Below are 20,403 nucleotides of genomic sequence, written 5' to 3'. Positions count from 1 at the left end.
TTTCCTTCTCTCGCAGGTTGACGGTGGTTTTGTCGCTTTAATGTTCACATGCAACATACCCGTGTTTATTGCCAGATGATTTTTTTTTTCCTGCTACTTTATTTTGTCGAGTGAGACTTGAGATCATAAGGTTTTCGTTAATACACGTTTTATGAGCTGTAAAAATCACGATTTTACAATATTGATTGCCATCAAAACTATACATGAAAAATAACCAAACAAAGATTTGGCCCGCAATAAATATCACCTCGATAATCGTATGACAAGAACTGCATCCCAAAGCATCGTTTAACATCCTCCCAATCACTAGACTTGAATACATATATTTCCCACTCTTTTTGCAACACATTTTTTGTTAAAAACGCAATGCACTGTCTATGCTAAAACATTTTTTAACTACTATTTACAACACATTGTTTGAAATTTTTTTTTTCAAATGCTGTGCATTGAAATTTGAAAAAAAAAAAATTTAGAGAAAAAAAGAGTAAGCATATTTGAATTCAAATTATTACAGTATTTTTATTGTAAGTAATGTTTTCTTAGCAAAGAGAACGCACTTAATTCAATGAAAACAATTTTTTTTTTTTAAATCAACAAATTACTCATGATGATTAAAACACCAATTTTATAAGAAGCACCAAAAAATTAAATTAACTAGAGTGGAACCGCAGTGTCTGTCGCGTGTACCGTCCTCTGTTGGCGATACACACGCTCACCGACGTGTGCACTATATATATATATACGTAATTCCTCTGTTGTCCGGTGTTTCTTCGGCGTCTCTCTTAACCCGCACAAACAACGTGCGTATACGGGCGTTCCAGGTAAGAGCACCAGCTTCATCTTCTCCCCGAAGTAAAGTTTCTTCCATTACAAAGTTGCCCGACGCGAAAAATACGACAGTCCACTCCATTCCTGCCGGCAGTCATTCTGCAACCAGCCCTCCCGACTACCATCCGAGGGGGTGTCGGAAAAAAAAAAAAAAAAAAAAAAAAAAAAGTAACGAGCGAAGAAAATCAAAGATGTAGGGACACGCCGGGTGGATGGCAGGTATTAAAGCATTTGTCAGAGCGACCGCCGTAGTCGGCGAATATTAGCCACGGAGACCCAGTTTACGGGTACGTATATACACGTGCCCTCGGTTAGCTACACACTTATTAGCGGCCGACTCTATGCATGGCGCGCCGCCAACTAGTTACTCCCCTCGTCCCCGTGTAAAGTCGTCGCGAGCATTCGTCCCCCCCCTAGGAGCAGTGCTTACTTACAGCCGTGCTTGTGGAAATTCAGAGGCGGATCCTGAGAATGACGGGAGAACGCGACCGCATTCTGCTTCAGCTTTTTTTTTTTTTTTTTTTTTTCATCTCAGTTTTTTTACTTTCCTTTTTTGGTGGAGGTAGTTTGTGCCGGAGAATTAGGGTACGGCTGTTTTGCTCGTTATGAGGTTTGTTAGGGCGAGAACGAGATGACGGCACATTTTTCATGGCGCTCCCTCTGGAAATGAGGATGGCTGCTGCTGGTAGGGGTGAGGCGATTCTTTAAAAAATAAATTCCTCTGGTTATTCGTTACCCAAGTATTTTTTGTTTTATTTACGATTAAAAATAAATGTATTTCTTGACTGTGTAAAACGTGTGTGTTCAATTTTAACGACAATGCTTGTTTAAGTATATACAATGCTGATTAACGATGTGTTGTAACAACGGCCGAGTTGGTTAAATTGTATTATCGGTGAAATTTTCCACGTTCACTGGATCGAGCTAGCTTAACTCCGTATCAGAGGGTTTAAATTATTTGATTTTTTTTCTTCCAAGCTCTATAGTCATTTGATTGTTCATTTCACGGATAAACACATGCTGAGCTGTTTACTTTCAACTTTTGGGACAATGGGAGCGAAATGCGTGGGAGCAGAGAGATGGACAATGTTTTGATGAATGCTGATTCCTGTTTTTATTGTTGTTTTGGATCCAACGGAGGCATCGAAATTTAGCGTGTTTGTTATGAAACGCTTTTCAATACAATCATTTCATGTGTGTCTGATCATACGTTGATGTAATCTGCTTAAAATACGTGGATGCTACTTTTCACATCGAGTAGCAAATAACAAAGCTATTACTTTTAGGGTGAAATTTTAGTGTAACAATGATGAAAAATGCTACCATTCCTGCAGCGGACAAAAATGATTTTACAGAAATAAAATGACTGGTACCTACATTTTTTCTTTTATATTTTGAAAATTATTAAACTTACTCTACGAATAAATTGCAATTAATAATTATAGTATCACAAAATGTCTTTTTTTAAACTCGATATACTGTATTTTTTACGGTCTTTTTTTTATTTTTCCTAACCGAGATAAATTTAACTAGAGTAAGAAAATTAAATGTTCATTTACGCGACAAGTAAAATTGTAAGGCACGCTCAAAATTCCAATGTAAAGAATCTTTTACTTTATTTTGCAGAAGGCAAGACAAAGAAGCAGTAACTGTAGCAGCAGAAGCGCATCCTTGCATTTAACCTCCAGAGAAAGGAGCAAAGAGCCTCGTAAGAGGCTCTACAGGATTCTTTCGCCGTGGCACAATTTTTCATTGGTGAAGCTTTGTGAGGGAAGGAAAAAAACGGGAAGGGAAAAAAAAGGACAAAAGTAAGAGAGAAGGAGCCTCGCACGTCCAGGAGATCAAAGGATTAGAAGGGCCTAATTGCTATTTACCCTGGCCCACCACCGCTACCGCCACTACTACCGCACTTGCCGGAGCCACTAGTGTGTGCAGCCCATCGTCTAGCCCGCAAGTTCCTTCTTACTTTGGCCTCCTCTCTCTGTGCTCCACTTCTCCCTGCACCCCATTCTATTCCCTCGGCATCTTTTTATCCTCGCTAGATCGACCTCCGGAAGCCACTTTTCTTTCTGCTGCTTCCTCTTCCTCCTTTCCTTCGACTCTTTCTTTTTTTTTTTACTTATTTTTTTTTTTGGTTCTCCATTTCACTGGCCTCTTCCCGCTTTTGACTTTTTTTTGGGAACCATTGACACGACTGCGCGTGTGAACCGTAGAATGAAAGGGCTTCAGTTTCGGTTGAATGGGTTGCTAGAGTGACTGTGCGATTTTTCGAAATGCAAAGTGCAGGTTCTACCTTTTGACCTTTGCTTGGACCAAAAAAAAGAAATTGTTCCAAAAGTATCAGAGAGAGAGAGAGAGAATGCATCTATTCCAGAAACGTTGGTAAATTACCACCAAAGGACAACTCGTAAATCTTTCGACCAAACGTAGTCCCCCTATTTCCGTAACAAGCCACGCCGAGTCATGCAAATATCACACGTCCCGATGTGTATATATGTAAGCAAACCAAGAGCCAGAAGGGTGGATAGCTTATCAGACGTAAGATTTCCATAAACAAATGCGCGAGCGCGTGACGCGTATCCACGTGCATCTATATGCCCATTGTGCGGCGACGACGACTGTGTGCCGTTGGCCATTATTCCTGGATTTCCTTCTTCGCGGGTTGCATAATCTTCGCGATACGTCGAGCCAGACAGGCCGGAATAATAAATCTTGGCCTTCGTGAATCTCCTCAGATGGTGATGCTTCTTCTCGGGGTGTGGGTACTGGAGCACCACTTGCTCGCTGAGTCTGACGAGTTTTCAGTTTGGAAACTTGACTTGTTGTTGTTGGAGGCTGCGGCGAGCGGGACGCAACTGCCGTGAAATTTCGCAGTTGTTTTCGATAGCCTGGGCGCGGGGGGGTTTCTTTGTACGTGATTTTGTCGGAGAGTGGCTGTTCGCGGTGCGTGGCACTGGAGAGAAATATATTTGCTTCTAAATGGGTTTTGGAGAGTCCTGGATCGTGGGGGGATTTACGAGTAGTTGACTGATTTGTCATATTTTTAGGTCTTGGGAGAAAAGGGCTTTGGACGACGAAAAAGAAACTCGAAAAAAGAGAGAGAGGGTTGAGATTTCCTCGTTCTCTATTTGGTGGATGGACGGTGTTTCAGCTGAATTTTTGATTTAAAAAAATACAGCCGTTTTTTTTGTATCAAAAGATAGAAAAATTATTATCAAAATTGTTACTTTTGCAAAGCTACCGTCTCGAGGATATTACAACGACAGGCAATTTAAAAAATGCAAATTCGAAATCGCAGACGACCCGAGAATGGAAAAAGTCCCCGTGAGCCGCTCCTTCGGAATATATCTTGACGTATAGCGCCTAGTACATGTACACCCATGTACAGCCAGCAGTTTGAGAAAGAAGGACGACGGTCCGAGAAGGATACGACTCCCGGGAGGCCATAGTGGCAGCCCTGACGTCGCTGGCTTCGGTACGTATAGCTACAGATTGCGTAACTTCGAATCTCGTGAAAAATGTCTTGCACCCTATCCTTCAGGATTAGTCCGTCGCACGTCCTCGGTGCAAAAAGTTCTCGGAGCACCGAAGAGAGAGGGAAAATTTAAGCTCTCCTCTCTCTCTCTTTGCCAAAGGAAATATGATGGTCGAGAGCAAAGATCGATAAGGAGAGAGGGACCGACGAATACGATTCGAAGATATGGAAATGCCAGGCTGCCGTCTTACAATATATTTACAGATTTTCGCGGAATCACGAGAAAGTTATTATTATGAAGATCGAAATCTTGGATGAAGGGAAGCAATTGATGCTCACTTGCGAGGAAATAATAATCGTTCAAAGTTTGCTTGGCTTTGAAAATTACATCTTCAGTAAATTAGGTCAGCGTATGGTCAGACACGCACGAGTTCGCCGGATTGAAAAGCGCTGGAAATTGATTGCACGAAATTTCCATGAAAAGTTAATCACCTGCATCTGGACCAACTCACTGGACTCTTTGTTAAATCAAGAGTAACAATAAAAGCGGGAATAAACATTCATCTTTGTGCGCACTTCATCGTCACAATTGAGCAACGGCAGCGAGTTCAACGTGGACAATCATTCCTGAAGCTGGAAATCATCAACGCAGGGCATGTTTATTCGCGAAATAAACAATTGAGCCACCAAAGCCTACGAAAAAACAATTAAAGCCCTTCAATGCAGATTTCAGCTTCCCCCGATCCGACGAACGAAAAAGAAAGAAACATCGAGCCAGTCCACAGCAGTGTTGTTGTTTGATCAGTCCCACGGCCCGTAATCATTCCAACCCCGGTCCCCCACCTCGTCGAAATAGTAACGAAAAATCCGAGCTTCACAAACACGCAGTCCATCACACGGGGAATCTGCGCTGTTTGCTCAGCCCGCAATAATCCTCGGCACGTTTTGCCATTTCGGCGTGCACGTGTACGTATAATGCACGTCCGAGTGCGCCCCATAAAATTGCATAAACAAACGAGACGGCCAATCGATTTTCCCTTTCTCCGTTGCGGCCGGTGTGCATAAATCCTTCCGGTCGCGGGCGATACGGACAGATGTATACCAAGCGATACGAAAATGTTTCGCGAACCGACGCGGCGCCCAATCGTAAATGGGATCGCGGAAGAAGAGCGGGATATGACGGGGGATGCATTTTTTTCCGGGTTTACCTGCTACTGTGGATTTGGCATCCACCGTTTGCTCGAACGCCTGTTTTTGTCGCTGCTGCTGTTGTTTTTTTTTTTTTTTTTTTTTTTTTTATTCCGAGTGGGGGGCTTAGCTGCGTGTAAAATTGGAGGATTGATGTTATTGCGAGATCAACTCGCGGTCCGGGAGTGAATCCATTATCGGATCCGGGAGGCTGAGACTCGAAGTATAAATAAACTCAGGCATATCACGCTGTTTATTTAATTTATTCGGCCCACGCGGAGATGAGCTTAATTATTCATGATGGAAAAAGCTCTCTGTTGACCACTTTTGTGGACCAACCCGAATACTTGACGGTTTTAGCTTGACGGGCATCACCGCGTTAGATGTGAACGTTCATTGATTAATGAAAAGGTATTTTTATACCTTATACTTGTATCGTAAAAGAACAAATTTTTTATCTTGAGTGTAAACTTGATCCTTAGGTTGAAACAAATCACTAAAAACAGAGGAAAAACTTGTTTGTTACTTCCTAGTAAAAATAAGATACAATCCTTTAACGAAACATTTAACGCAAACGTTGTCAAGCTTGATATGACGCAATTTTTCGCACTAAAAGTTTTTCTCTATACTGTCAGTGTACTTTTCAATACATTTATTGCTCTGGAGATAAATATATCTGATGATGTTTTTTTTTGTCATGGTACAAGCTCTTAAATTCCGGGGCAACAATCAGCCACAATAGCAGGAACAAAGTCCATGAAATATGACCTCAGGATATACATTCCGCAAAGTACACGTCCGACCACACAAGTGTGAGCAACACGCTAAATTACAACCAGCGAGACAAATCGGCTTACGAGTTTTCTCTCTCTCTTTCTCTAGAGTCTCATTATCCATTTCCGCGTCACAGGGGGTGACGACACAAAGCTCTGGCTCAGCTTCCGCTCGTTTGCCTCGCGCGTGAGCCCGTAAATAATAGTGTGCCGTTCGATGGATCTTGAGACCAATGTCTAGAGATCTTCGACGAGAGACCTGCCGGTCGCTGCTTTGCTTGCTCGAGTTTATAATGTTTGACTTGGCTCCGGACGTGTGTATGCATAGTTGTGTATATTTGCACAGAGTCCGCACGAGACGGTGGTGCTTGCAAAGGAGAGTAGTTTGGATTGAGCTTGCACAAGTGTATTTTTATCCGTTGCTGAGGTTTTTGTCTCGAATTGCTTTCCTCCCAATGTGGGCTCCTAAAAATCATTTTAACCATTTTTCCAAAGATTATACTTCCGGTGTGAAAAATAATCGTACGTCTCACGGGTGGATTTCGAACTTTGTTTTAACTTTGCGGGTCTCTTGAAAAATATGTGAAAATCGCAGAAAAAGGATTCGGAAGTAGTGGAAAGTCGATCGCGCTCGTAACTGTAAAAGTTGATTGAACGCAAAAGGAGGAAGAAAACGGAGTCGGAGCTCAATGATTATCTGCTCCTGTGACATTTTTGTCCTTTATCGTGAAAAATATGATACGGGATCACGTACAGATACGCGACGGTTATCAAAATTCGAACTTTAGTAATAAACATCGGATCGTGCGTCATCGGAAAAAAACAGTTCAAAACTTTCTTCGTCTTTGCAGATAACACGAGTATCCCAATTCACCGGTGATTAATCACCGTCAGCGTGGATATCTCGAGCAAATATAAAAGGCCTCGAGGAAATTATTGCTCACTCGGGCGACGCTTATCGCTCGGCAAATAGAGTCCCAAACTTCTCTCTCTCTTGGCCGATAACCGATTAAACTCAAAAAACATCGCGGCAGCAATTTTTCAAAGCCACCGGAGCGCGAGCCCTTCTCCTATGTAGGCAGAGCCCCGAGAAATTCGGCAGAGAAACGCGTCAGCGAAAGAGTCTATCCTCCCCCCCCCCGAGTGTTTCCATCGCGGAAACTTTGGCCGCCACTGCTGCAGTGAACGAAGCCTGCCACCCTAAAGCCGAACTTCTGCCTGAGATTTATCACCGGGGGGTGGAGGGCGCAAGATTCGCCGCGAACAAACGACTACTACAGCCGGCCTCCCCGGCCATTAGGTGTAATGAAGTGTGGCCCGTACGATAATACCCTGATTAAGTTAATTACGGCCTCTCTCTCTCTCTCTCTACTCGCGTCGTCGTTCGGCTATAGAGAGCTCTGCTAGCTGAAATTTAGATAGCTCTTTTTTCTCCCTCTTACTCTCTCTTTTCGTTTCGCGGCAGACGAGAACAATCTCATAACGGGTGAGTGAATTTTGTAGGTTGATGCTTGGGAGTTACCTGGATTTAGAGGTGTGGCGGCGAGTTATAGTGTACAATGGCTTTTGTGTGTTTGTTTATAATTAAAAGAATGTTTTTTGCATCGTGATAAGGTCAATTTAATAGGTTTTACGTGTTTAAATTATTTATTTGATCTTTAGATTCGATTGGATGGCTATGAGTAGAACAAGTCAATATTAGGTCAGACCGCGTTTGAGAAGAAAGATTATTTAAAATGTGAGCCTTGTTTCTTACGCCTTTTGCAGAGAATTTTAGTGCCATTGAAGAATAAAGAGAATATATATTGCATGAGATGAAAGTAAATAATTAAAACAACTTACACTTTTTACGAGAAAATTTAATATAGCTATTGCAAATTTTAGTCTTTACTTCATTGGTATTGAAAACACTTGCAATTATTGTGCAGAAATAAATTCAAAATTAGGACAACATGACATGGGAAAGGGAGCAGAGATTGATTGTACGCATTTTGGAACTGCTCGAATATTTTGACATTTCTTAACAAAAAAAAACCTTCCAACACGAGGGAAAGAGTAAAATAACTACAGTAACAATCCTTCGTTGACACAAAGACGGCCACGATGCATGTATGCATTGCGGTTTCAGTTCGTTGGAAGGAAAAATATTCTTTGCGCGCTGATATACACGCAAACGCGCCTGGAAAGCAGCAACTGCATTACACACACGATAACGTTAACTCACAGAACGAGAGAGCTTTGAGCGATTTCCGCGGCCTTAAACGGAGAAGGTAGCGCGAGGCCTCTCAACAACCTTTTTCTTTTTTTTTTTTTTTTTCTAACGTAGTGCACTTACTTTGAGGCGTGTGCCCTCGCGAAACCTTTCCAATAATAGCCGCGTTATTCGACCTGGCATTTAATCCCACGCGAAAGAGCGCTTTTTGTCCTTTCCTTTCTTTTCCTCCGTTCGTTGCGTGGCTTTGTGAAAAAAAGCCAACGCCAGTGAAAAAACCGGAGCAGAGTTCTTGTTCGCTTTTATTGCGAGCCCCGGTTGAGTTAATAAACTCAAAGGGCTTGGAAGCGGAAACTGGGCGTATACAACCGGAGCGTCAATACGCGTTCGAGAATCGCGATAAAACTGGCTCTCCAGTGGAAGCCTGCACTCCGAACTTTCCGACGGTGGACACAAGTGATGAAGAAAAATGACGCAGGGCAATCTGTGGTAATTAGGGGGCAGGGGTCAATTGCTGCGTGAGGAATAAAAGTTTTTCACGACTTGCCAACAGCTTATTTGCGCTTTCGAGCACAAACACGTACCGGTTCAAGTTACGGAATACCTTTGCAATCGTATGGATAATTACGCCTGCGTTAGCGGTTGTAAGCTCGCGAGTGTTTTTTTTTACCGTCAGCAATGAAATAAAAATATTTGAATACGCTTACGGTGAGGGGTAACTAAAATGTGTCTAAAACGTTGGATGCGTGTAAGTGCAAGGCACTAGTCTCTACATTTTCACAAACACAATTGTGAACTCACTCGAGAGCTCACTTTTTCAGCCCTGATCCTCTATTAAGATATCCTCGCAGTGACACGTCGAGCAGTAGAAAAGATAAAAAAATAATAAAGAAAAAAAAAAGCCAGGACTCGGACGTATCTATTTTTCAAATGACCCACAGGAGAGAGAAAAGGGAAAAACAGGGCTAGCTCCAACGCGTGTCCGCAAAACGGCGCAGGCGAGCTTTCTCGTATTAATTTTTCGCTCCAACCCTCCCTCTCAGGTACTCCCAGCTGGTATTTTTTTGCCTGTGATATTCGTTTTTCTCATAATATACAGCTTTTTTCTGACCATGCAGTGGCTGTATTGAAAAGAAAGAATTTTTTTATTTCCCCTTTGTTCCCAAAATGCAGGAATAATTAAAACGTTGGATCTGGGGTTGGAGTTATCACTGAATACCATTTTCCAGCCTAATTTTGCTATTGAAGCTCGAGTTTTTTGAAATTAGGGATTTTTTTTTTAATCATCATTATGCGTTCCTCTTTTCACTAAAAATTTTAATACCTTTGACTTACAAAAGAATTACACTAATCAACTCGTATGAAAAAAAAAACTACGCTCAAACAGATACCTTTCAAGCACCTACTCGTGCCATTCTCCGTCCCCTCCAACGCATACGCGGAGTAAAAAATGTCCTAGCGCAAAAATAAAAGCTCTCACTCGAGTGCACAACTAAAATTTTCGAAAATGCTCTCACCAAATTGAGTTACGTCCTCCAGAGGCGGTAATACAGAAAATCCAATTAATTTCCCCCGCACAATGTCGAATTTACGTCGCGAGCCCTGTGTGGGCACACAGCCCGTAAAAGCCGCGAGGGGCCGAGCCGTAAATTACAACCACGCGACCATAAAAAGAGCGAGCTTTTTTCGCGGGCACGCAAGAGCGCGAGAGAACGATATTTTTTGGTTTACAAAATTGTAGAGTAATTCCCTGCCGCTCTACTCTCACGGGACCTCGTCGACTCGATCGTAAACTTACTTTTTTCTCTCTCCTCTGCCTCTCCTCCTCGCGTTATCGCTCATGCTCCTCGAGATTACCCCGCGAGACTCTCTTTCTCTCCGTCATTCTCGTCACTAAGATGTCATACCTGACGCTCATCCGATACCCGCTTCCATTTTTTCGTCCATGGCCATCACATTTTGATGCCTCGATTTTCGTTTCAATTAGTAAATAGCGTGCGATGGACTCATTTAGATTCTACACGCAAATATACTGCCTCATAAACATTGTAATATTTTTTTATATCGCCTCATACACAGGCAATTTTTAATAGCACGAATCATTTCTACTTTTCGGAGGAAAAAAAAAAAAAATCGAGTAACAAATCGCAGAAAGTAGACCAGCATTGTATACCTGAGCTAACGCGATTCTCGGAATCATCCACAGAGGTGTGAAAAAACTCACCGAAAAATCAAACTCAACTTGACAAAAAAAAAAAAAAAAGACGATTCAACTCACCACAGACGCCTTGGTGCTTGACCCCGATCTCCTTGCGTTTCTGGCAGATGATTCGCCGTAGGTGGCAGTGGTTCTCGTAGGTGACGTCGTCCTGACCGCAGATCGGCGCGTACGTCTCCGGACAGGCATCGGGACACCGGCACATCGCTTGCCCGTCCAAAACGACGCAGGTCATGCCCAGCGCGCAGAACGTTTTCTCGCACAATTCTGTAAAATAGAGACGACCGAGATCGATTAGTCAATTTTGGGGACGAAAATTACGAGGGTTTCATTAGTATCTAATTGAAAAATTGAAATTTCTACGTGTTGTTTTAGTACAAGATATAATAAGTTTAACTAGTAGGTATAGGTGTACACATGTAACATTTTAGTCCGATAAGTGGGGTAGATTTACACACAAGTAGTTATATAGAGCAGAGTACAAAACAGATTGGGTATAAGGGTGCGATTGTCAACTATGAGGGTTCGTACTACGGGTGCAAAGTAAAAGTACACTTTGTTATTCGGTAACGACGCGATCGTATCGTTAGTTGTTTGGATTTATTCGACTTGTGTGAACTCGCGCGTTGTTACGGAGTTTGGATACGATGTTTACGGTGGTTGAGTTATGGGCAAATGTGATGTACTGAGAAAAAAAAAAAAGAAAAAAAAAAAACTTTTTATTTTCACAATTTCGCTGAATTTAACTGAAATGTTGTAAAAAAAATTGGGCGAGTCGGCCGCTCAAAGTTTATTTTTATAAAAAAAACCTCGCAGTCGAGGAAAGTTTTGCTCGTAAAGTGACGAGTTTCAAAAGCCACCGAGGCAAAAGGCTGGCGGAGCCCGTCCGATGCAGCTGATGGTTGAAAAAGTAAAAGCTTGTCCGCGTTTTCTCGAAACTTTGATGGATTTTCTCAGTACATCGAAAGATCGAGTTGCAGTGTGTTAAATAGTTTTTCACGCTACCCACGTGGCTGCGTTATTTTTACCTTTAAATTTCACACAAACGCCAAAATGTACGGGTTCGAGTGAAAATTTTTCTCTTCCACAAAGTACCCGCTGAAAAATTGATAAGACACACTCCCTTTTGCGGAGGATAAAAACCTTGGGCTGGGTAAAAATCAAAAATTAAAGCTGATCTCACATCATTCGCCGTCGTACAAAGCTCCCAGAGAAACCAAGAGCTTTTCGAAAAAAACCCTCGTTATTTATTTAAACAAGGAAAAAGTTGGAGAGAAAGAAGGAGTGCCGGAAGGTGCCCCTATTTCCTCGTAAGCGTGGCCGCGATCAATTTTCTTTTTCCCAAAGAAGCCGTAGCGTGACTTCTCCCGGGAACAAGGGCTCCTTCGGATAATCAGTGCACGCGCTCCGAGTCATTAATATAGAGCTCCCCTCTGCGAGACAGGAGGGGTTGAAAAAAAAAAAAAAAAAAAAAAAGGACAACACACGGGCTGGGAAAAAATCGACGGACGCTCTTGTAGGGTCAGGCGCTTTTTGTTTTCCCCCGTCGCTCGAGCGGACCGAAAAATCTTTACCCGAGATATTTTCCGGAGTGAAGGATTACCCGCGAGAGATATTGGAGCGAAAAACTTTGCGCTCACGCGCTCGTGTGTATATGGTACTGGGGGTAGGGGAGGAGGAGTGCAGTGGACGCGCAGCTCGCGAGCAAGTTTTTGATGAATGAGATCCGCGGGAGATTTGAATGGTTGGCTTCGCTTGGTACGGTGTACACGTGTTTAACCCGCGCGCGTTTCAGGGGAGAGCTCGAGTGCCGTTTATGGATGGGTATTTGTAAGTCGAGTGCTTTCGAAAGCTGTGAACGGCTGTGTGCGCGGATTTTCGCGCGCCGACTCGTGGATGGGGGACGAAGTTTGGCGGGAGTCAAGTGCGAGCTTGCAAATTTGGCGCGTCTATCGCTCGTCGGCCGATGCTGCAGTCGGAAAGTGCTTTTAACGCGTCAAAATTGTATTTCGAACGATGCATGATTTTGTCGCTGACGCGATCGGAACGGGCGTTACGAGGGATTTTCTTGGAAACAATGGTTTTGTACCGATACTGTACAGTTTTCGCGTCAGCCATTACTCGGGGTAATGGACGAAGCTGTTGTCGAATTCTATCAAGTTTCGGATGCTCGAAATTTCGGGATTTTCGAAATAGCACCGAGTCACTGCTGATACGCATAAATGCGATGGGACTCTGGTGCAATCAAACGTCGACGTAAATTTTGAAACAAAAAAAAAATCAGCCCTCCCTTTTCGAAAAGAAAAAAATGTGAAAAAATCGAGGATGACTGTCGTCAAATAGCCTTCCGCAAAAAAAGTCCACATCGAGCCAGTCAATATTTATTTTCCGTACGGAATAAAAATTTCATCCTCCCGTCGAATCCCTTTCGCAATATTTTTCCCCGCACCCCCCCTTTTTTTTCATTCTCCATCCAGTCACATCTATACCCACAGGGCAAATACGCCCACACAACTGCACGCACCAACAAACTCCTACGCCCATTGACTCCCGATACATCGACGCGGTGTACACACTTTTTTCCGGCAGAGATTTTCCAATACCCACCTTCGAGCCTTCCCTCGTGTAGGCACACACCGTCCCAAACACTCCCAAAGTCATGTAAATCCCAGCAGTGGTGGCGGTCGATTTTTTCCTTGCCAGCACAGAAAGAGACTCCCTCTCTTTACATAAACATCCCCCGGTTGAATGGTAGTCGCGTACGCGCGTCGTACATGGTGTACACGCAGTGTATCCGCACAAGAGGTAGCATTCCGAGGTGGTGTGTGCACACATGGCAGTGTACACGGCGTCTGATCTCAAGAGCGAGTGGGTTGCATGACGTTTGGAATCTCGATACGTCGCGCTGAATGCTATGCGGGGGGAGGAAAAAAAAAAAAAAAAAGCGAGACCGTCTTTTGACACGCAAAAGTGTACGCGCGGGTACGACTCGGGTACACGTGAATGCAATGCTTTTGCCGAGGTGGAGCTTAAATGGAGTTTGCGTATCGTGTGCCACCCGAAGCTAGCTCCTGTGCTTGGAAAGCACACGTGAAAGGGATCCGCGAGCTTGTAAGTATCACGCGTGTACTGCTTGCTTCTGAAACGTGATTCGTTGGTTGGGGTGGCGGGAACGTTGGAATATGGTGTACCGGTTGGAGTGTAATGGCTTTCTTAAGATTTTTAAATGATAGATGATTGCTTTACAATTGCTTTTTATATTAACAATCTTTAATGTAAAAAATAATAGTTTTTTCCTTTTTTACCAGCTTGCGTCCAACTTACTGTACTGAAAGATAATTTTTGCTGGAATTACTCTATGGTTTTTATTATTTTTCTCTCTCAATGTACTGACAAAAAAAGTACACCCAATGAAACATAGACCTGTAAAATGTACATATAGAGATAAATATGATTAAAACAAAAACAACAACAAAAAACAAAGAAGAAAAAAAAAAAAGGGGGAAACAAATTACCAATCGAGGAGGAAGGTCCCGTCAAATCAATCACGCGCGCGCAGTCACATGTGGGAGACAAACGAGGAAAGCGCAAACGCTTAATTATACGCTGCTATGCTCCCCCACACCCCCGCTCGATTCCCTCTGAATATGCATTTATACGCGCACACGCGAAGCTAATCAAAGCGACACGGCATGACTCGTTTCTTCCACTTCTGCGTACAGCATAAATAACCAAACTACGTTGCGTCGCTCTCGTTCAACTGTATAGAGTATATATAGCTGTCGTAGCAGTGATAGTAAAAATTGTTATATATATATATACATATATATATATAATCACAAAATTTCAGTATAAATTATAATGATTTGATTTGATTTGATTTGATTGCACTTTATTGAGGCCTTGTGGCTTTGCCATGTCTGTTAACAATGTTAACAATGTATAGTTTAAATATAGGAGGGAAAAAGTGATCAAGAGAATAGATTAGTGCCAAACTTTGTTCTCATCGTAACAGCAATATCATCTCGTATGGCGTTGTTGTTCTTGTTTTCATTGTCGAGCCCATAATACACATTTCACTAACTTTACGTACAGGTAATACACATAACTGTATAGGGGTATAAAGAGCTTAGTTTTGCTGCGTCACCGAGTGTATACCCCGAATAAGCCAGAGAGTGTGGAAGCCCATTAAGTATACGGCAGCGCGTCGCGTGGCAGTAGTTAGGGTCAACGCTCGGGTCAGCCTGATCGTATCGAGGCGGTGGGGTGGGTCTCTCGAGTCGCTGCCACGTCGGCACCACTCGTCGATGGCTCTTTGGCCTTTGAGGGTGCAATATACAATTGGAGGCGAGAAAGTGATTGTTAGTGGCGCCGTTGCATCCCCCTTCTTGTGCTTCGTTTCTCAAGCTGTGCTCTCGAGGAGCTCTTCGGTCACCCATGTTTCGCAAACAACTCATCGTTGTCCAAGCATAAAAAACAGAGCATAGACCAACAGTAGCGGGGATTGTTAATTTTAACGCGTTGCTTAAAAGCCACCGCCACGTTACTACCACATTTGGCCCGGGGATGTTCAAGCCAAACACACGCAACGTGAGATAAGGTTCATTAAAAGACCCGAGCGTGCCCGTGCAACAACAATTTCAAGACCCGAGTGACTCGTATCTTACGCGTCGGGAGGCAGCCACGAGCCAACATACATAATCTCAAAGGGCCAAGGGTTAATTTAGGGAAAACAGATCGCAGTAGCTTAGGGATGGGGGGTGCAAAATAGCGCATTAAAGTGCCGGGAGGGCGCTGAGCCAGCAGAATCGCGATGGCGTCGTCGCAGGGGCTTGTTTCGCGATAAATCGCATCCGGCCCAGAGTGTAAACAGCCACAGAGGCCCCGACGCGTGGTTGCTGGAGCCCCACATCTTTCACTTTGTACCTCGTTCCACCTATAGCTAGGCTGCCTTCCCATCTCCTCGAAATTTTTTCGCAAGCTCTGCTAACTTTACTCTGCTTCGAGCTTGCGAGGCTTTAGGGCCGCTTCCTCCTAAGCGAATCGCCTTTTACGATCGAGAGGAACGACCGGACATGCCTGGTAGCTGCACCCCTATATCCTGTTGCCGCGCGCTTACAACTGCTGTATAAGACTACAACGCTTAAATGCTTTCTTTTTTCTTTTGGAGATGAAACTAATACCTTGCATTTGTGTGAATAATAAAATGTAAAACTTTCCGATGTCTCATCACTACGTACCTACCACACAACAGATTGTGTAGGGTTTTCTGCATGAAACAAACAGTGGTACACCTGTAAAGCAAAAAAATAGTGAAAAAAAAAACCACGACATGGTGTGGAACACGTGTAGCGACACTTGTCTTTTCATTCCTGTGAGCAGAAAAAAAAAAAACAGCAATCACCGAGTAAACGGTGTATCACGTATATAAAACAAGGCAATTGTGCAGCAGAAAGCCGACTCATCCTCCCCCCCACTTCCATGCCACATGCGAATCACCCGAATTTCAAGCGAACGCGTCGAAACGACAGATGCAGCTGGAATTTCGAGTCAGACTAATTTGTTCGGCAGCCCCTCCCCAACGCGGTCTGTAAATATGAAAGAGACAGAGCGAGCGATTCTCGGCCGCGTGACAGCAGCTCGCGCGTCAGCTTGGAAATCTCGAAATCCAATTTGCCGAACGGATCCTCACTGGCCTTTTTTTCCCATTTCGGGACACGTTTCTCCCGTGTATGGCACCCAACCCCCCTATTTTTTTTTCTTCCTTTCTTTGCTGTAATGCAGGTTGTTTGTGCGTGTCCGTCCCTGCGAGGGTCATCAGCAACGAACAAAAAATCTCGAGCTGGCTTTCGCTCGGCAAATATGACGGGCACTCGTTTTTCCTCTCTCTTCTCTTCCTCGCTTGGATCCACGCCCTTTCAGCCCTTTTTTTTCACCCTCGTCCGTTCGTCACTGGCCCCTGTGATGTGACGCTCTGTCGCGGGTTATTTGCACGCCGACGTTTATTGCTTGCGAACTGCTGCCGTTTATTGCGGACGCTTTTTTCCGACTTTTTTTTTTGTTCCAATCGAGCCTCCCTCTCTTTTGCATGCGACATTGACGATCATTGGAGCTACGATTTACCAAGTCAATCAACATCCGGTGATTACACGGGACAAAGTACAACACATTTTTTGCCCTGCCGAGAATTTTGCTCGTGCAACTGATGTCACTGATGAACTTCTTTCATTGTGGATCAATTGGTTAATACAAGCAGTGGAAATATTGTTTTTCTCACGTTGAAGTAAAAAAATAACAATGCACCGAACAATTGTCGAAATAACCACGAAACGAGACAACGAACGTGTCAATAAACTTGTGGCAAATCTTGTACAATTGCACAGAATAAGCTGCCAAAGCGAGTCGCACCGCCATGGATGATCACAAAGTTGTACCGAGCATCAGCGACTTCTCCGGTCTTCACCGTCACTCAGTTATTATTGTCGTTTGTTTTGTGACGTGGTAGCTGAAGCTATCACGTCACTATAGACCTATATTTTTGGGCGAGTCATTGGCGGCTACCGAGTCCTATGATACAGTATATATACTTTACATATGTATCATTTTACAACACATTCTTAACGTGTGTTTGGTGCCGCGGACTACAAGCCAGAGGAGAGAGAAGGACCGAAGACCAGAAAAGGGATTAAAAGTGTGTGTAGTATGATTGGGTGAGCATGTGTGTAAGGTAGAGAACGAGAGAGAGGCAAGGGCTCGTGACAAGTCGGAAAGGTGTGAGCACCGAGCGGCCGCGTCAATTCCCTAGTTTTTGGAAACCTCCAATAATTTACCGGTTTTTAGGCGTGTTGGAGATTTTTCGTATACACGGGAGGGGCGCGCGCATCTGTCGAAGTGCACTGCCATAACGCAGTAGTACCGCGAGAGCCATCAGAGAGAGCAGAGTCAAGGAGAATTATAGCAGCCACGATAGAGAAAGAAAATAGAATAGTGACGAGTATCCGCGAGACAACAACGCAAGAATCTTTAGAGCAAAGTAGATAAAATAGAAGTATTGGTGAGAGATAGGGAAGTGATAGGGCAGAGGAAGAGATTGAGGAGAGCGGGTCAAGATCGAGTGTAACGAGTGAGCAGCTGAGGCTAGGAAAAAGGAGAATTTGCGAGAGACCATCGGGCAAGAACAACGAAGATCGCCCGAGGCAGAGAGCACGGCCGAGCCGTCACGACGAGTGAGACGAGTTCCAGGTAGTCGTACCCTGCAAGGATAACCAGGAGGTAAGTGTGCTGTAAATAGTGCACCGGGTGGCATACGGGATAGTGTTGGGACGATCCGAGCGGGCGCGGGTGAGTGTGTGTAGGCGTAAAAAAGGGGGTGTAGTCGTGGGTAGTGGTGGTGTCAGGGTGTAGGGCACTAGAGAAAGGTCGAGAGATAAGAGGTGTGAGTGGGATTGTCTGCGAGCGTGTGCGTGTGAGTGAGACATTTAGGTACGGGTCACCGCCAACCGAATAAAGGTTAAGGCCGGCGGAAGACGACCAGGAGTCGCTCAACCCAGGACATCTACCTCGAGGACATTGGAACCATATATATATTTTTATACAGAGAGAGAGAGAGTGAGAGGTGGGACTTGTACAGAGTAGAGAAGGGAGAATAAATAGCGCATGCGCTGTGAAAGTGATACCAGGATCCGTACCATATAACTATTTTTCTGTACATTGGCCTATGTTATAACATAGGCCTGTGAAGCAAAAAAAAGTTATATGGTACGGCCCCAGGGAGTTATTTTTTTTGTGTAGTTGGTGCCCCAAAGTCCCCTTCTAGTTTCCTTTTCAGGAGTGTTCGACGTTCCCGAGCCGAGCACCAGCGGCAGACCTCCCAGAGGAGAGGAATCCAGTGGAGAGGGACGAGGAGGAGAAAGTGAGCGAGTTTTTTTTGTTTTTGTTTTGTGAGGGAATTCGGGACGGCTGTTTTCCCGGCCGAAACATTCTTGTCACAAAAGTGATAAATGATATAAATTGTATTCTGGATCAATCTAAGCTATGGCACATCGACAAAGAGAACTTCCGATCACTGCAAGAAGAAGAACTTTTATAGGCAGCTTAGACCCAGGTGCAGCTGTATTTTATCATAGTGCAAACAGGTCAGTTGTGAGAAATACTGAAATTGGCAATTATGAGAAGAAAACAGTGGCCACAATAGGAGGATACAGGCCTCAGGAAAGAGGGGAAATTAATTGCTTCACTCCTGATGCAAGTGTGACGATGAATGTAGAGATTCATGCAATGTTGGGTGTAATTGCTACTTCTCCATTATATGAGCAGCTAGAGGGAGATGAGCCTATAGATCTAACTATAACCGCTATAGCAAGTGGTTACCTCACAATTTTGCTTGGATATGCAACTGAGCAGTTACTGATTAATGTCGGAGTCAAAACTGCAATTAGATGCGCTGCTCTGATGCTCTATGGCCGTCATTTAAAGAGAGTGCTGGACTAAGTGATGATTGGAATGACCAGGTTCACGGAACCATTCAGGTGATGGGCATCAGTATAATGCTATTTCTAACAAAAAGATTGAATGAAAATTCGGTGTCCCCATGGTTCCATAGCAGATGGAGGGCTATCTCTGCCATCATGTGAGTGATAATGTCAACAGCTAGCGTGAACCCTTATAATTATCAAAATTGTAACTTAATTAATTATTTTTATTCATCCATGCATCTAGCGAGAATGAAAATCTTTGAGGTACTAAGAGCTCTTGCAAATCAGCAGCAAGGGATGTACAAAGAAGCATTCAGGTCTATTATAAGAAATATGTGGTGGGCCGAGATAGGCCATATAGGCATGATAGATGAACATGTAGTTCAAAACAATCCTGAGATTTTCTCGATGCCTGAAGTTAGTGGGCCTGAGTCATCTATACTATGGCATGCATACAATTTCTTGTCCACAATGGATGCAGAAGATAGACCATATATTATGTCAAACTCTTAGTTGCACCTGAGCAGTGTCCTATGCTTCAACAGAGGTACTACAGATTTCTGTATGCAGCAGCAAGAGTCATTGCTTCCTTGGTCAATTCCAATATACGCAACATAGTTGCAAAGACGTCAAAGCACATGAATGACTTCTGCGACAGAGTCATTCGGGTGATCATCACCAAACGTCGTGCAGGACCTCAAAATGTTGCAGAGTCATTGGCATATGTAATGAATCCGAAGACATCAGAAGATCTATACGAATGTATAAAGCAGGCAGATGAAGATGGTTTCACCAATCCGGAAGGAGGTGAAATGCCTGATCCAACATTATAAGCAAGACATATTATCATAACAAAGTACAGTGTATCATTAGACCAATAGAACCTATAAATTAATTGCCATATAAGGAAGACGATAGAGATTTATTATAAAAAAAAAAAAAAAAAAAAAAAAAAAAAAAAAAAAAACTCGCTCACTTTCTCCTCGTCCCTCTCCACTGGATTCCTCTCCTCCGGGAGGTCTGCCGCTGGTGCTCGGCTCGGGAACGCCGAACACTCCTGAAAAGGAAACTAGAAGGGGACTTTGGGGCACCAACTACACAAAAAAAATAACTCCCTGGTATCACTTTCACAGCGCATGCGCTATTTATTCTCCCTTCTCTACTCTGTACAAGTCCCACCTCTCACTCTCTCTCTCTCTGTATAAAAATATATATATGGTTCCAATGTCCTCGAG

At 43.7% G+C, this 20,403-nt stretch overlaps 1 protein-coding gene across 3 annotated transcripts in view; it reads right to left on the bottom strand.

Moving 5' to 3' along the window:
- The window catches only part of LOC106641087 (agrin), a 199,034-nt gene that overhangs the window by 70,613 nt on the left and 108,018 nt on the right, over window positions 1-20,403 (bottom strand). For all 3 annotated transcript variants that reach the window (XM_089591901.1, XM_089591902.1, XM_089591903.1), the window contains one exon: window positions 10,755-10,961. In XM_089591901.1, the coding sequence (XP_089448027.1) occupies window positions 10,755-10,961 (207 nt within the window). The remainder of the gene's footprint in view (window positions 1-10,754; window positions 10,962-20,403) is intronic.

Source organism: Copidosoma floridanum, unplaced genomic scaffold (genome assembly GCF_036245765.1).
Source record: "Copidosoma floridanum isolate Cflo_tuat_1 unplaced genomic scaffold, Cflo_Japanese_pri ptg000014l, whole genome shotgun sequence".
Lineage (NCBI taxonomy): Eukaryota > Metazoa > Arthropoda > Insecta > Hymenoptera > Encyrtidae > Copidosoma > Copidosoma floridanum.
The sequence above is the reverse complement of the archived record's forward strand: the minus strand, read 5'-3'. Positions and strand labels throughout refer to the sequence as shown.